This window comes from Patagioenas fasciata, chromosome 14, assembly GCF_037038585.1.
Source record: "Patagioenas fasciata isolate bPatFas1 chromosome 14, bPatFas1.hap1, whole genome shotgun sequence".
In the NCBI taxonomy this organism is placed as follows: domain Eukaryota; kingdom Metazoa; phylum Chordata; class Aves; order Columbiformes; family Columbidae; genus Patagioenas; species Patagioenas fasciata.
The window spans coordinates 7,629,965-7,648,557 of record NC_092533.1 but is presented as its reverse complement, the minus strand read 5'-3'; the positions used below and the strand labels follow the sequence as shown (position 1 = coordinate 7,648,557).

The window sequence follows — 18,593 nt, the reverse complement described above, 5'->3', positions numbered from 1 at the left end:
AAAGGCCTCAATATGGAATCTCCTGTAAGTCTTTCCTTCTGGGGGAGTGAGGAGAGTTTGATCTATTTAGGGTGATCGTACCATCACATGGTGTCCTGTGCCTGCCTCTGGTCCCTTCAGTCTCTAAAAATTCCTGCTGTGGTGCTCAGTTCCACTGCACGTCTTTTCAAAACATACTGGTCACTGAGAAATGTTGGATGATCATCCCCCTTCTCCACTGCAGATCAAATGACACAGCACTGCAAACACCAACCTCTGCTTCCCTTTGCATCTGGCTGGTAAAATTGTGTCACCGTGCTGCTCCTGCAGTGCCATGGAACCAAATCTAAATGATGTATTTTGTGAGGCCATAAGAATCTGGAAACACACCAGGGGAGATGGCAATTTCCACAGCTCTATATTTACTTCTCTTATGAACTGAAAGCAATCAGATCAGGAAAAACATACAGATTAAAATGTGTGCTCACTAATTCTCTTTAGTTCACTCTCATGCCTAGAGAAAAGGATTCTCTAGTTGCTGTGGTTTGTAAGCAGTACCTCACATGTACATCAACATGGAGAAAACTCAATATTTGTTAGTATAAAGAACCATTTAATGCTTTATGATACTTTTGGATTAAACTCGAAGTTACTGAATGGAGTTTTCTGAAATTCATTATAACTACTGTAAAATACTGTCATGGGTTTATAATTTAATGATCACCATTCCTGCCATTTACCTTTAAGTTATGTGGTCCTTAATGAACTTTATTGAAGCATAAATGCACATCATATAGGTTAAGAGCATGAGAACAGGAAGATGGCAAATATGGCATTCACTTGCTTCTCAGGTTTAATTAGGCCAACTGGGAGTATTTTAGCACAACATATTTCAGCTGTAAAAAATGCCACCTTTAGAGATGCACATCCCCAGCTAAGCATTTGCAATATTTTATCCTCATGCTCAGAACTGCTTCTCGGCAGTGATTGCTTCACCGCCAGAAAGAAACTCAATAACATTTTTTAAAGCAAAGTTCATGAGCCCTGCACAGTAAGTCCTTAGTAGAGGCTGATGATCTTTGTAAAACTATTGTCTCATTCTAATAGGGAGTAAAATCTAGAGGAGAAAGAGCCGTCTCCTGTGCATGTAACAGCCCCCTCTCTGTTAACATTCACACACCATCACAGTGTGTGTGAATCACTATCTGAAGTACACATGTATCAGGTCTGCACAGATGCTGACCTGGTCACAATAAACGACATTTATGTTAAATAATGACACAACTTTTTCTATAACTTTTCAGAAAGTGACGTTGGCTCCTGGTACTTTCCTTGGGAAAAGAGAATCAGGAACTTCCATATAGGTCCTGATCAAGTGTTCTTGGACTATGGAAATGGCAGTCTAGGAAGATGATAAAGTTAACATTTTCGTTACTCTTCAAGCCCTACTGCTGAATTAATCCTCATACATTTATTAAATAACACTTATATTTTATTACAATAATGGAAACAAATGAACGTAACTCCCACTACTTAATCCACTATTCTCCTTGAGAGGAATGGAGACTGACCTATGAAGAGGTTGGAAAACTTGTTATAGAACTTACAGAGATACCTTAGTCACAGTTACAGACAACAGTTTTTTTCCAAGACATTTTGGGTGGGCCTGAGTATTAATTACACACTTCATTAAACCTCTCTATTTCTAACATTTGTTCAAGAGCCTATCATAAATGAACATCAAGGTGTAGAGAATTCACTGCAGAGAATTCAAGAAGCCAAAAATAAATATTACTGTCACATTAACAAGCCTCTAAAAGTTAGGACAGAGGATAGATTCAACGTTTTCTTTTTTTGTGTTGTTCTTTGGATTAAATTACAGATTAATAAATTAAATTTCCAAAGCAAGAGAAAAAGAAAAAACTTTTGGAAGTTGCACTCTTTATTTATCTTTTTTGCAATGTAACAAATACTTGCCAGGCTTCAGCCTGATTACTCCTACCAGGAGGAATTCAAAATGTCATTCCAGTTTAAAACAACTTTGAAAAATGAGAGCCTTTTGAGGATAGGCCAAAGCATTTAGATAAGGAAAGTATGTAAAGATCATACATTTTTTTCAATCTCTAATGGATTGTTATGATGTTTTTTGAAAGTATTTAAGAATAATAAGTGATTAGGAGATCTGAGGCCAAATTCTGCTATGGGAATTTTGCCACTGATGATAATGGGTAAAAGGTTAGGTCCAGGAAAAGTATCTTCTCCATGTAGTTTTGATCCTCCACATGTTAAAAAACGTGCACATCAACGTGCTAGAAACATCATTGTTCGTTTACTTCACCAGGAGTAAAGGACGTGCAGTAAACAAAAGGATAATTTCATACTTTTCACACAGTTTAAACTCCCTCTGACTGTATGAGGGGAGCATGATTAACAGGCATGCTTTAAATGACAATTAGAAGGTCTAAAACCAACAAAGGTCTCACTGTTTCTAAAGATAAGCAGCAGAAAATAAGGGGCAGAATCTGGAAGCCTTCCTCAGAACTACATTTACTTTTCAGTTTCAACTGAATTGTTCTATCAGTGAGGACTCTTTTCCCAAATTAGTGTTTGAGGATTTGAAGCCCTGGAAATGAACTCCCAGCCTTTGACCATTCAGTGCACTGGTAAGTAATTCTGAGCTGCCTCGCCTGCAAGAACTCGTGCTGTTAGTACAGGTTTACTGCTCTGCAGTTACTGATGCATGTGGACAAACGCACACCTGTCCCAGGCAGGGTGATGAAACGGGGATGTGTGAGGAAGTAACATGACTGACAAATGTCAACCTGCCTTTCTGTGATCTAGCGCCATTTTGAATTATATAAATCCCCAAAACCCTCCACATTAAGATGAAACTAATATAAGGAGCAGCTCTATACTTTTTAAGCCTTTGTTATTGTTTCTCATACTCCCTTCCAACTACTAATCATGTATATTTTTACAATGCGTTCAAGTCATACTTATGTCTTAAGAACACCAGGTAAGGTGTTGAAGGAAGTCCTTGGCAGATCACTAAAGCAAAAGCAGAAGGGGAGGCAGAAGACATTTGTCTTTACAGCTTTGTCTACAAAACTTGTACACTTTGTTTTAAAAAATTCCTCCTTCAGTGTTAGCAGAAAGAAACTATGTATGTGCTCCATTATTATGAAAGGAAATGTAGAAAAAGTACCTGAGCTTAATGAGATTTTGGAAAATAAATGTACATCTTGAGTTGTCTGTGTGGTGACACTTTTTAATGAGTTTAACTTTTGGTGTATAAATAAACTTTTAGATACCGTCTGAAAAATGTGCAAATTAAAAGAGGCATAGGGTAAGTGTTCCAGTGTAAAATTTCATTCTTTCTACAGTACAATATTTGTTGTTTGTTATCTTCTGTAGGCAGCAACTGATCATTATTTCCAGGATGTGCTCAGGGAAATCATGAAGTGTTTGTTTTAGATAATGATGTGCAGCATTCATAGCTACTTCTGACTTTCAAAAACTGAAATTAAAGATTCCAAAATATCAAGCATATAATTAAAAAAATCCTTCATCGCTCCAGACTTTTGCTAGCTTCATTTTCATGTAATTGGGAAAAATATGTTTTCTTGAAGGCTTTGCAATATGATTTAAGTTAAGCATAAATTCACTTAGCTGAGTGGATGTAATTTGATTTCATAAGAGTTGAAGTGCCCCAGACTAAACCAGTGACCTCCTCTTCCAACCTGCTGAAGGTTGTGCATCAGAATGCCAGCAGCTTCAAATCCCTTTCATAACTGAGTAAAAAGCAATGGCCTCATTTATCAAAAAACCCTTTTTCCTCCACTCTCAGTTAACTCATCCAGTTATTAAATTGTTAATTAACTGTCCATGGTCTTCTTCACGATTTTGTATGCTGATAATGTGAAAATGCAAACAAATGACACCAAGGAAATCGTCAGCTTTTGAAAGGTGCTGATGGAGATTTTAGCCATGTGCAAGTACCTCCAATGCTCTGGTAAGAAGGAAATTAAATACAACTTAGCTTGTAAATACATTTTAGCACCTAGTATACTAGTCTTTGTCTTTCATTCCAAGGAACACGACCACTGTGACTCCTCAGGTCCGCCGCATGGATTTATGCTTTTTTTTGTCTTTCACGCTGCTATGGTTCAGCAAAGCATGTAGCATTTGCTAAAATTTAATATCTTATAAAGAGATTGACTTTAAAAAATCTTGATTTCTTTTTCAGTAATAAACATTGAATTATTCTCATTTACTTTAATGGTTTTTGAGTCTTTATGATTCACTTTTTAGTCTATTTCTCCAACAAGCTGTTCAACTTAATGGAATTACTGTCACTCTGTTTGATAAATTGGCTCAATGAGGGTCAGGAGTCCAAAGCAGCCAAACTTAGCCCAGAAATGGCAGCAGAAATTCACCGTAATGGGCACAGGTCAGAGGTCAGGAGGCTCTGAAGCACGGCAAAGTTTAGTGGTATTTGAATGACATTATCCTTGTTGTGACACGAAGCAGGATTCTCAGCCACGGGCTCGGATCGGGCCATGTGAGGTGTGTAGCAACATGGAATAAAAAAATCCTCTCTGTCCAGAGAGAGCTTCCCATCCACACAAAGAAACAGGAGACAGAAGAATAAAAATAACCACAAGCAGACCACAATGAAGCAAGCAAATGCAGATACTACCTATTAGTGTTGTAAACCACAGTGTAAGTATACCAGCAACCTAATTGCAAGACAGTATTTTTTACAAGCATCACTGGAAATGAGATTCTTAAAAATACAAAGTTGTATTTGAGGATATCCTTCTGAGACCTGATTAATAAAAATACCTCTCTCAGCTATATTAGAATTACAGAATTTAAAAATGTTCTTTTTTCCTCCTTGGAGAGCTTTCAAAGTGCTATTCAAAAGCAGGCTCATTTGACATAAATTCATAAAGGAACATCTGGACTTAAAATATCCTTTCATCCTTTGCACATCATTTTAACACTTTCCCCTGACACTATTTTTGTCTCCTTCTTGGATTTATTAGCTCCTAAGTAATTACCTTTTGTTTCTCTTAGGTGTAATCATTGCTTGGGTCAACATTTTCAAGGAGCTCTCACAGCTTTAAAATGTGGTAATCAACATTTTTTGATCTTTATTTGCTGTGTTCTTCTTCCTTGCCTCCACTGCAATGATTGCCAAAGCATTTCTTGTAGCTTTCGGTGTGCTGCAGGTGCCTTCAAGCACTTCCTTCTTCTAATCTTCCAGGGGTTGAATATTCTCTCCTTTTAATTTAAAACTGATCTCTAATCGTTATATTGACTTGAGCACACAAGAGGAGAGTCAATAAGAAGGAAGCTGTGATGGAGAACAGGCAAGATTCTTCCACTTACATATTCAACTGATGGCTATGCTGTTGGTTTATGCAAAGATGTCTCCCCAGAACTCTCTATTCTCTTAGCATACAAACAATGAAAAAGTCCCATAAACCTCCAGAAGTTCACACAAAGGGTTCTTGCAGCACTATTCCTTTGCAAAGCAGGTATTTACAAGTTCTGCAGAAAAGCACAGAGAGCAACTGTAAAACCCTTTAGCTATCCTATGAGATCTGTGGCCATGGTTACACAGCTGCTTTAATCCAGCATAAATCCTGGCTGCCAGTGAAATGGGTACTTCTAAATTCCCCTCTCTGTGAAGCTGCTTCTTCTCATTGCCTCTCTAACACTGGCTTTAGCTGTCCCAAGGTTGCACAGTGAGTCTGATAAGGGAACTGATGCAACTGCAAACTAACACTGCAGAAAAAAACCCTAATATTCCTTTTCAGTCAAATTAGCTCCCTGATCCAACTCGTTGCACAGCTCTACAAGCACTAACACTGGAGAACAGTGGACATACGCAGCTGAGGGTGACAGGCAGGGGCTGAAGATAATGCTCTGTTTAGTAAATGAGCTGAAAATCAATCAAAAGCAAGTATGAAGCTGCAGCCCAGCACTCTCCTTTCTGCACCTGAAAGTGCAGCTCCATTTCCAAGCTTATTGCCACTGGTTTATTCTCCCAACCCATTGTACCAACAATTTGAACTCATGCTAATGCTACTTTTTGCTGAACACAGAGAAGAACATACAACAAACCCAGCTCCTGGTAAACAGCTCTCTAGCAATGTGCAGACATGGCAGACTGCGCAGGACTCTTCTCTAAGGGTTCCCGTGTGTTCAGTCATGCAACAAGAGGGGGAAGGCACTCGCAGCCCCCCGCTGAAGCTGAGGGTCCCCGTTCTCACTGGTGTTCTTAGGAGCCTGAGCTTCTACTGTGTAGGCAAGACTACAGCCTCTCTGCTGCTTTGCAACCACACCAGCCAGCTGCAAGTCCTGAGTCAGGTCAGGCAGGTCCAGTTTGCCCTACAGAGCCATGAAGAGGCCTCAGTGTTGGTTCAGATACAAAACCAGCTGTAAGGAGGCATAAGAAGAGAGCCAAGCCATGTGCCTCACAGTGCATGAGGTTCGATGGGTTTGGCACAGTCAACAGATGGCTGGTTAAGATGTTTGCATTAAATTAATTTCCCATTTTCATAAGTGTGAAGATTCCCAGCTACTTTCCCAACCAAACAATGACATTACCAACCACATGACCCAAGTTAGTGACAAAAAGCTGATCTGTAAGAAAATATACAGACAGCGTTATTCTATTCTGATGACATTATAACAGATACCTTGTTATCTTGGTGTCCTAGGAAAGGAACAGCGCAGAAACCCTGAGTTTGGTTGCAACACTTCCACCTCTTTCCCAAGTAAATAAGTGAGAAAATGCAAGTGGTCAACTGGATTTAACCCATCATCAAAAAGCTCATCTACTGCAAACAATGGTGAACAACAGAAAAACCCTTCTAACAGCCAGAAAGAGCCCACAAAAATCAATGGGATACTCCTTTCAACAGAATCAGAGCAAAGGATTCAGTAACAAAGGATAATCCATTATCACATATTTACTAAAAGTAATTTTTAAATTGACAGCAATAATTTTTTCTATCAAAATTAGCAAATAGAACCCTTAAAATGGCTTTGTTTCTGCTTCCATTACAGTCAATTAAAAAGCTTTCTTTAACTCTCTGTCACAGTGGCACAACACCAAGTCCACAATGCCAAATCCTATAAAAAATTATGTCCACTTTCCTTTTTTTTTTGCATGTGCTTCATTCCACAGAAATGCTCAAGTCCAGGAAAGTTAAAGATACATCCACATTGTGAGCTCAGAGTCTCAAAGCTCAGATACACCTTCACCAAATTAAAGGGTCAGTGGAGTCCATTGACCATTTGTGCAAATCGTCCACACATTTGATCACCCCACTGGATTACGGCCATATTATTCACAGGATCAGTTCAATAAAGTGAGAACTACAAGTGCAAGTTTTTTCTATTGTCATTAAAAATTGACACTGAAGAACAAAACATCTGGGATATACATGGTCCTATAGTCAAGGTTTTAAATTACAGCCCATGTTGAAATAGTTAGTAGCACTTATTCTACAGGAAAATAATTCCTACAGTACTCAATTATAAGGTCAAAAGAAACATTTTGCCAGCTTTTGTGCTATCTAGACAGTTGAGGGTTAGCAGGGTGAAGGAGAAGGGTGAATCATCTTAATGCTCCAACTATAAAGAATCCACACTCATACACCATTCAGAAAGCAGAAATATAAATGTTTTAGGAAAAAATAATTTCTAATAAGAACTTTCCTAAATATACACTTCAATTTTTCTCTCTTCTTGCACCTATGTATAAGGAGTAAATGTTTGTTTTACAAGTTCAGTTACATAATTACAAAAATCCACACAGCAGAGTTAAAAAATGAAGTGAAACTATATTATTTTTAAATGTCGAGCCACAAACCCATGTATGATGGCCCAAATACAAGAAATGTTAGTAAATAGTTTGAACAAAAACCACGTTTATTTTTAAAGCATTAAGACATATTACTGATTCCCTGCTGCACCAACTCACAAAGCTGGCTAAAGAAACCTGGATAATTTTAAAGAGCAAATCTGGTGTTGCTCAGCAACAGCACACCCTGATAGAAAGGATGCAGGATGTTGGAAGATTTAATAGTAGGGAACTGTGCTTGCAAGGGGAAGAAGAAGAACAAATACAATTTATTCATACAACATCCATAAAATTGGGACAGCTTAAAAAATAATAATCAGATGAAATGATCATGCTAATATTAATCTATGTACAGTAGAGCAAAGCAAAAAGTTATTGCCTGGAACCAGTGAGCTGGCATCACAATTCATTAAATGGTATTGATGTTTGCACTGTCTTGATATGATATGATATGATGAGAAATAAAAAAAAAAAAAAGCACAGTGCATTTTATAAGAATTTGAGAGTAATCTTCTGGCTGAAGATTTCAGTTCTGGCACTAGCTTGAATGAGTATTTGCCAAAGTGGGGACTGAATAAGAACTGAGAGCTCTACACCTTCTCCTTAGTTGAAGAAAATCTGATGGTCTCAAGGGAGAAAATGTCTTAGACAACACATGCTTCACCTTTGCTTTGGTCCCAGAGAAGCATCTCTTCCATTCCTTTATTCCTGATCAGAATAGCAGGTCTGGTTTTGGTTAAAAGACAAGTAGTGTGATCTTTCATTTTGAAGTCACTCTGGCTAAACACTCTGTAGTGTTCTTTCTTACGGAACATTAAAAAACTCCACAGAAAAATATTTTTCTGTCTCTCTTTACTCAGCCATCCCTTCTGCTGTTGGATGTTGTTGAGAATAACTGCAAGACAGACTGAGACTGCTTAGATGACAGAAGGCATGACAAGGCCTAAGAAACAGCCTAGATAGAGATATGACAGAATCAGACTTAGTGCTTTGAAAACTGAGCACCTAACCTGTATGAAGGAGAGAGAGACGCACACTAGAACTCACAGGAGTGCTTATAAAAAACATATTTTGGAAACAGTGCCATTTTATGTCAGCAGCTCTGAGGATATGTTACTACAAACATATATTGTAGTCCCGAAGTGCATCTCCATTGATTACACCAACTCAAAATATACAACTTGTAGTATAGTATCATGTGGAGAGAAATTCTCTGCCTTGGTCAATTTTAACACTTTTTTTTTTTTTTTTTTTTTTAATGGCAAAATACAGGGCAAACAGAGTAAAGGTGCTTTTGCTTACAAACCCTGAGGATGAAACTCAAGATGTGGGGCTGGCTACAAGACCTCAGTCTTATCAGCTGGCCTGAAAGAGACTATCTTTAACCATTTGTCTTATTGCATTCTACATAAAAACCCTTCTTGTTCCTCCCAGATGTATGATTAAGTGTATCACAGTATCACAGTATCACAGTATGTTTGGGATTGCAAAAATTTATCAGCCTACTCAGAAAACAGAAAAGAGAGACCTTCTCAGAAATAAGCTGTAGGATAAGAAGTACACCTGGACAGAAGGACATTGGCTTCTGCTCACCAATGTGATTTTGAAACAGAATTACTAGGACTGAGCAAAAAACCTGTTGCTATAATGTTTGATTCTTAGACATCTGATAATACCAACACCAACACTGGGCAACTGCATTTCTCTTCTCTCTGTCCTAAAAGCAAATGTCAAATACCACAAGGTTCTTTGTTGCTTCTCTGATGTATTAAACAGGAGTGAGAGCATCTTGCCCATTAAATGACTGGCTGCATGGGAAACAAGCCTGACAGCACTTTGAGAAACTGTCCTCTGGGTGACTACCTCTGGTGTGACCCAGCTATGCCCTTAGCTTGTCAGAAGCTATTTACGTCAAATAACATCAAACTTCCATTGAAAATACAACACAAAAGCTCTTCAACCACCTGCTGTCCCAAAAAGACAAAGAAAAATGTAGACTAGAATGAAAAAGGATAAATATTTCATAAAAATAAGCATTTCATTAAAATTTCATACTTATAATTTCCCTTCCATTCTGGGAAAGGTGTTTTAATTAAAATCTGCAAGTCACGAGTGTGAGGTGAAAGGCAGAACTAATATCCTCAGGAGAAAAAAAAATGGAAGAAATAATTTCCTAGGAAAAACCTATGATCAAAGTAATCCCATGCTGAAGATTCAACCCCTCAAACTTCCCGATTGATGACACTCCCACTCTCAAAAGGTACAAAGATCTCAGCACATTCTTCTAAGTGAAATCAGAATTTTGTTGAATCTTTGTTTTCAAAATGCTGAGATGTGTTTGCCGCAATCTTCAAAGCAGCTTGAAGTCATTTTTCTATCAGAGCAATGCCAGGTCCATGATTGAACCTTTATCTGTGTATGTCGAGAACAAATCACACTTTCCTGAATGGGCATCAGTGATGATAGTTATGGAAGGAATTGGGAGGACATGGAGTTATAACTCAGAAGAAAATTGTCAAGAAGAAGTCAAAGAACTACAAAATAATGACGCCAGAAAATATTAGTCTCTACTGTAAGTAGAGCTCTTCTTTCTATTCTTTTCCCTGACTTTGCAGTGTATTTTATTTAATAGAAGTGTATTTAAAAGAATATTTATTCTGCAAATTCTTGTTGTGCTTCTCGGTTATGCAGTTCTGGAAAGGTAATTGTGTGGTGCCTTTATGATCGTGTTTTTCTGACCTGCATTTTCCCGACCCGCATTTTCCCCAGTTCAGAGAAACAGTATCAGTTGAGATGAATGTATTGAAGAGGATTTGAGGCTGTTTCATGGCAGCAACCTTGTTAATTCCCAGTGCTTCAGAGCCTTGAGCTGGCTCTTCTGTAAAACAAACAGTTTCATTTTGGAAAAGAAAAAGACTTCCCTGAAAATGTAGAACGGAGTTGGCACAGATTATATAAACCACAAGATAAATAAATGGCCTAATCCTATTCCATAACTGTATTTTTTTTGCTAGAAAGTTTTTGAACAATTGTAATCTCTCTGAAAATATCACTAAACCAACGACTTGGAAGTCTGTCCATGACAAAGTATTTTAACCAGAAGAATGAGGATTAGAGTTTAGAAATTCATATCATAATAATCAGCTACAAAAACTACCTTGCAAATTCATTCTAGCCAAAAGGTGGCATATATCTCATATTTTGTGAGCAATAAAATGAAAGGGAAAAGATTAGATGTGTTCTATAAGAGACATATCAGAAAAGTAGAAATAGTAAATCTAGGATCACCTCCTTGAAGAGAGAAAAGGGTTTGGGAGGGAAATGCATTAAAAAAAGGTGAAACGGATGTGGTAGATTTCCATAAAAAGAAACTAAAAAGCACTAGGAAATCCTGTTTCAAAGTAATTATTACAGACTGTATGAAACCTGCAGGTACTTCATTGTGCAGCATCCTTAAAAAAAAGGGCTACATTTCAAACCTGATTCTGTAAATTTTTTCTTATACCTTGGACGCAGATGTATAAAAAGGAATGGAGTCAATTATGACTTGTCAATGTTTCCTTCAAATTTCATACCAGCAATAATTCCATAGCCCATCAGGAGATAAGGGATTCAGAATTTTACTATGTCCTTCAATGCTTAATTTTGATTAATAGATGTTTTTAATGTTCATATCCTTCAACCATGCGGTGGATTAACATGTCGGAACATGAGACTAACTTTTGCCAGGTAACGCATAATTCATGTCACCTCAAAAAGTTACTGATACCAATTATCTGCTCCAAGAGCCCATTTTATGATTGTGAAACTGAATCCTGCGCAATCTTTCAAGACAGTGAGCCAAAACATACGCTGAAAAGTCAGCAATATCCCCCTAACAGGGTAATGTGCGTTCTTCAGATCATTCAGCAGTAACTAAAGGATTTGCCTTTAATTCTGAACATACTCTAAATAGTGATCTGTTTTGTAGAGACCTGCATGTGATGAAAAAGGAGCTTGTTGCCCTTTTCAGTTTATAATGTCACCAGAAATTAAGTCTACTTAACAGATGTGGAATACATCATTTCAGCCTTTAACTTGCATTAGAAAGTCACCTTTTTGATAACTGATCCCACTGTGTGTTGTATATACTGCAAGTACCAAAGCAATTCACATAAAACCAAGTTTTGTTCGAACAAAAACGATGCACCTTCCCTATATTATGGCTAAAGAACCAAGTCTTCTAACACAACATTTCTAAGTAGTTTATCAAAGTAAAATCCTTGCAAGCAAAATAAAATTAAATAAAAAATAAATGCACTTTAAAACCTGGATCTTCAGCTGAAGGACACCTGTGGACTTAGCGGGGAGAGAGCACAAAGTCCTGAGGGCAGCTCAGAGCAGGAGCCTGGTGCTAACCAGGCTTTAGCCCTCTGGAGGAGGAAAAGGTCCCCTCTTGCCCTGCTCCCTTTGACTTTATGGCTGTGAGATTGTAAAAAAGGTGTGAAAGCCACTCCTAAGCTTTTGGGTGTACATTTCTGTGCTCTTTCTAGCTACCCAACCTTCCTGTAAAGAGTTATTAAAGGTTTTAGTGACAGAGACTCTATCATACCAGCGCAAAGCACACAGAAGAGGGTTTATGAACTATTTTTCATAGCCCAGTAATTTAGTATAGACAGGAAACTGAGTGTTGCAGCTGTACACAAACAAAAACACAAATATGATACTTCCCTGGTCTCTGTCATTACCTGTCCCAGTGTTTCCCAGCTCAGTCAAACCACACCATTCTTCCCATTGCCTACTTGTCTCAACTCCTCTGCCTCACCCCTTTACTCTCTCCCAAGAAGCAAAGGGAGAAAAGGGTCCAGCTGCTTTCAGCAATGATACTGTTCCTTTTTCTCATTCCAGCTAGGCCATAGCATACCTGACGCCGTGCCTGTGGCTCTGAGTTGTTTGTGCCTAGCACAGAAATTGTGTTGTAACCCTGTAAAACGTGCCTTTCCTCAAGGTTTTTCATTTTTTGATTTACAGCAGTATTTTCAGACTCCCAGAAATTGTTATAATGATTAGAATCCCTGGCAAAAATCCAGTATTTCCTCGACAATTTATCTTTTATATCATTTGCTCTTTACTTTTCTGGAAACAGAAGAAAGTATGACTGGTATTCAGATTACCAATTAGTTAATAATTGTCACTTTTCTTCTCAGACAAGTTAACTGTGGAAACATCTCTTCTTATAAAAATCAAGCTCTACTTGAATAATTTTTCCAGAATAACAGTGAGGTTTGTATATACACATTACTGTAATAATGTCAAAGTTCAGTCATACGCAGAGTTTATTAGATTTTGGGTTATTCTTTCCTTTGAATTATTCATTGACTATCTATAATTTCCCAAAGAATAATTTCATAAAGTGCTGCAGCAACAAAACTCTCCATATATAGCACACCAATGTGGATGGTATTTATGATGTACTCAAAGAAATATCAGCCTGTTACATTAATCATGTAAAAGTATTGAAAAATTATATTTAATCATTTCTATTTGAAAATAAAACCTGCTCAGAGCTTTAAAACCTGCATGAAACCTAGAATTAAATTTCATACATTTCCTGCAACAATATACATAATTATTCAATACTTCCAGGTTTGTCTGGCGTTCAGTAATCTCTCATCTAATTTTCTCTGAATTGTGAGTGGTACTTAATCTTTTTTTATTTAGCAGTTTTTGCTTAGAACATTCCAGATTTAATAGGGAGAAACAGTGGGATGTATAAAGCCCTACCCTTTGGTCAACACAAGCTGAACGGCAAGACATCTCCTTCCTGAAAGCCAGTCCTGATTCTGAGGACCACCATGACACAAACACAGCGTCAAGCACATTCTGTGCTTATCCCAGGCCCTGCAACAAGTAGAGGGACCCTCACAGCATCTGTGCTGCCATGCTAGGGGGGAACACAGCGTGTTCTCCTCCACTGCCACAGATTTCCTTCAGGACCATGTGTAAGGATGAAAGTCCATTCAGCAACTGGATGAACAAAGCACAGAGGTAGCCTATTAGATTTTATCACTGAAAGTGTACTGACACTGGAATTATAAACCGCATTAGTAAGATTAGTAAGTGCTTTTTAATGCCACCTAGTTAGAGAATGAATTTTTCCATATATTTGACTTCTGATAGCACCAGACCACACTGTATTTCAATTTCATCTGACAATTAAACTTTCCAGGCTTGGTTATGCTCTGCATGTACAAAGTCAAGAGAAAGTCAAGTCTGAAGACACAACCTGCTCTGCAGGAGGCCAAAAAGCCGAGGTTCTGCCTGGTACTTCTGGCAGGCTCACATGCACTCTAAGCCAAGTCATGCTCACAGCTTTCAGAGGTTTGAAAAGCTAAATATGCTTTACCAATCTGCCTGGTTTCTGGCATACAAAATCAAATGGAAAATGAGTAACCGTGATTCCTAATGAATCAGAATATATTATCATAGAGATTTACCTATGTCAGGACCACAGGAACATTCCATGAAGTCAATTCTTGAAAAGCTGGAATCTGAAAATAAATGAACATGCATTTCATTAGAAAATAAAACTATTAAAATACTACAGTGCCTTTATGAACTCTAACAAAGTGTGTATGTGTATAGAATGCATAAACCTATATATATAAATGAAGGCTTTTTTCAGAATTGTAGGTTCCCTGCAAAGGAAGGAAAGAATAAACAATTGGTATAATACTGACAAGTTCAGCTTTCAGCTTTGAACATTAATAACTTATTTAAAATAGCTCAATGCCTGTATATGAGCCACCCTATGAGTTTCAGCTGATTTTGATTCTCTTTGTGTGGAAACCTTTTAGCTAATCATTTTCATCTCTGTGTGTCAATAAATCTTGCATCTCTAGGGCAATGACTTTTACTCAGCAAATGTTAAGCAGAAATAAAACCACCCAGAACGGTCTAAGCATGAGAATTTCAATAAGAATTTAGCAATATATTGATCCACTTCTCCCCCTTCTGACTTTTCATTACTATGTCACTTTCACCTCCAGAATTCAATAAGATAAGATAAAAAGCTAAAATAGCATGTGACTTACAGGCCTTAGCCAACCCTACTAAAATTATTTTAGTAGTCTTCACCAACAGCAACCTAAAAAAAATAAAGGTTTTATAATAGTAAGGGCACTAGAAAATATTCAATAATCTAATCTTGAAGAGAAGAATTGGCAGTTACAGACTGCAAGTGAATAACTTCTTCTATTGGCAGAATAAAAAGTAGAAATTAGAAGATAGAAAATTAATATATGCAATACTAGGAAAACAAAGCCTGTAATGAAAAACCATGCTTCTCTGGGTTTCTGAATGTAACATGTCATAACATGCCCTACATTTCCTTCAAAGTCAGTTGACAAAGTATTTACATTTTACAGTATTCCCTAAATAAACTAAAATCAAGTTAGTATAACTCTTACGTAATTATTTGTAAGCATCTACCACCTAAAAGCCACAGTTCTGCACACCACTTGAAGAAATACTATTTCCATTTTGTCAGACTGGGACTACTAGCTCCTTGCCAAGCTGGTTCTGAGCTTTCTTTTCCATGTACTTCTCCTTTTCTTAGTTGTTATCTCATACAGACACCCCTCTTCCCAACCCTCACTTCCCACTAATAACACTCCAATATCAATTTGTTATGATGGTTCTCAGCTTTTTTCCATATGTAGAAACATCTCACAACAGAGGCGTAGACCCCAGTAGATGAGTTTCGGCATAGCTGCAATAGGTTTTAGAATAGTATGCAGAAAACTAGGAATCCACACACTACTGAGCTATAATATTTACACAGAGATACAAAACCACAAAAAGTATTTATCACACAATTTCATTTTCTGGTCAAAAAAAACATCGTCTTCTCTTGCTATCTTCTCTGCTTGCCCCTTCCCCTGACAATGGAGGTGGCTGAGGTCTGCAAACACAGAGTGTGATTTCTAATCTTCTTTCAGAATATTCTGGAATCAGTTAACTGGAAAACAATTAACAAAGCTTTTTGTAAGTTATTAACAGTTATGTTACACTTCTCTAGAGGCCTTTGGAGTATCCAGTCTGTGTTTGCTCTGAGCTGAGTGAAATGCAAATCATTAGTATTTACTTCCACTTGCTCCACCACACTTATTCAAACTAGAAGAGCTCCAAGACATGTCCAAGTTACTGAAGAGCTACACATGACAATATGTCACAGAAATACCAGGGGGTGGCAGTTTCCAGCAGGATTTGCAGACACACAGCTGGGTCCTGACAGAAAGTGCTAAACCTACAGATCCAGCCAAGCTAAAACAGGGACAGCGTGACTGACCATTCTCCATCAAACTGCTGCCACAGCACAACTTCACAAGGAGATGATGAGTTCTGGGACAAGATCTATTTTCTTTCAGTTTTAGAGCAGACCTACCAGAGTGGGGTCATGATCCAAAATTTATACTCCCACACATTTTTTTTCTGGAAACATTTAAAAAAAATGCAATGAAAATAAAGGAATTTGGCCATCAGAGTTTACACTTCAAAATGCAGAAAGGGATAAATAAACCAAAGTTAAAGGACTATTTGCAACCATGTTACTAAACCTTAGAGGTAAAACTAACAGTATTCATAATGTCCTGTATATTTTGTGACAGTGGTATTACTTTGTTTCCCGAAGGAGGGATGTAGTTACACATCCCAAGGTGCGGAGAACACACCAGAGTGAAGCCTTACACAGCAAAGCAGCCTTAGAAAAACTATGTCACGCTATTGTAGACACCTTTTGTGCAGCAATGTTGTCAGTTTAAACAAAGATTCATTGAGAACTTACTTTTGAAAGTACATTGCTTCCTATCCTTAGAAACAAAAAATGGAATTCAGAACTTCCTAGAGACTGAAAATTACAAGTTGATATCAGCTCCATTTTGCATAAAAATGCCAACTTAGTATGGACTGAAACCTGCTACACCTATTCCTGCATCATAATAAACATAAGCTTCAGTAACACAAACCAATCAAGTTTTGTATGCTACCAAAAGGTTAGCTAATCAAATTTATAATGATGAGTTGGTCTCCTCCTCACCAAGCATCCCTGTCAGCATCTAACAAATGTTAATCATGTTTGTCCTACACAGAGAATGCATACCAACAAGTTCTTCATGTAAATATTCATAAAGGTTTTCTGGGGCATTTATTCTGCAGCACTTCATGCAAACCTGTATACTAGTTCATTGATTTGGGTAGGTATCTGCCTAGAAAACATCAGTAATGTTTTTCGCTTATTTGAGGTAGAAATGAGAAAATGGGCTTAGAGTCACTTTGTTTCTGTTTAAATATGAGCATGAGCATATTTCCCAACTTCTCTGAGATCTGATAAGAGATTTTGGTATCCCAATAATTTTTTACAACACACTTGATATGGTGCCAATAAAACTACAACATAAGCATGTGATAACATTTAACATGGCTGTCTCAAATAGTAGCTAAACTCATCTCAGAGTTCTGAGTGCCTTAAGTATTTTTCAAGGTGTCCCGTCCCAACAGATGGGATGAGGGATGAGTTAACTCTAGATGCAACACGCACCCTGACTCAACAGATGAGACCAGCTGTGAGTTAACTCTGGGTTAATTCTGCACGGTTATGTGAAGTGAATGACAGACAATCACCTCCAGGGTCCAATTCAATTGTGAGTTTTACTAAAAGTACTTGTTGGAATATTGGTTACAGTGAATGGTGATTGCAAAAGATCAACAAGTTTTGACAAGTCCTGGACCATGTTAAAGGGTCTCAACTTTTCCCCTTTGTTTGCCGAGCTGGGCATATCAGGAGATGGGGCTGTGTGCCCTCCAGCACATCCTCCATCTCCGGTTGTTCACCCAGCCTGATCTGTGGCTCCTTAGCTCGTCCCCCTGCTCTGAATGTGTCATCTCCTGGTTGAACTAGTTTCACCACAATGTTCAGCCATGATCCTTATCAATACTCAACACAAGGTCACACTGTAAATTCATAAACTTTACTATAAGAAAAGTCTAAATAATTTCAAGTTTGACACAGAGTTTTTCACAGATTGCTCCCATAATGTCCTCACATAACAAAGGGAAATTATGTAATTAGTCGTGACAATGGACTTCTTAAAAATTTAAATTTAGCTCCGCTCAGCAAGAGAGTCTGCACTTTATTAGCTGCAGTTCAGATGCATGAGCTGCAGTATCTGCTTGTTCACGTGCTGTGTGTGTCCCTTCTAAGATTAGGAAAAGGAACAATCTAATTAGGAATAATCCTGCCAAGAACAAATATCAAAGAAGAAAAGCTAGAAGATAGAAGTTGTGGGTTTGGGGATTTTTTGGTTTGTTGTTGTTTTCTTTTTTTTTTTTTTCCGGTTGCCAGATGAGTCTGTCAACTCTGATGTAGACTATGACCTTCTCTCAAGCAAAGGATGATGCGGTAGTCCATTTCACAACTATTTATTTATTATATCTTTTAAAAATATCATGATATTTTCTAAACACAATGGGGCCTGCACAAAACCTGCTGATTGTTAAAAAAACCCCAACAACTAACACAGGATACAGTTTCAATGCACAGAATATGTTTAACACTAAGTAAACTGAGCTGGAGAGAAGGAACAGGCTTTGGTTTATGCAATTTTGTTGCCTAATCTCTAACTCTCAGAAAGGCAAATAAAGTGCCTTTTATGAGGTTCTAGTCCCTCCAGAGTTATTTGGTAATAATGACTTAACG

The 18,593-nt window shown here is 37.7% G+C and overlaps 1 protein-coding gene across 1 annotated transcript in view; it reads right to left on the bottom strand.

Moving 5' to 3' along the window:
* The window catches only part of ADAMTS2 (ADAM metallopeptidase with thrombospondin type 1 motif 2), a 248,252-nt gene that overhangs the window by 218,115 nt on the left and 11,544 nt on the right, over window positions 1-18,593 (bottom strand). Inside the window, exon 2 of the mRNA XM_065848778.2 lies at window positions 14,335-14,388. Within this exon, the coding sequence (XP_065704850.1) occupies window positions 14,335-14,362 (28 nt within the window). The 5' untranslated portion in view covers window positions 14,363-14,388. The remainder of the gene's footprint in view (window positions 1-14,334; window positions 14,389-18,593) is intronic.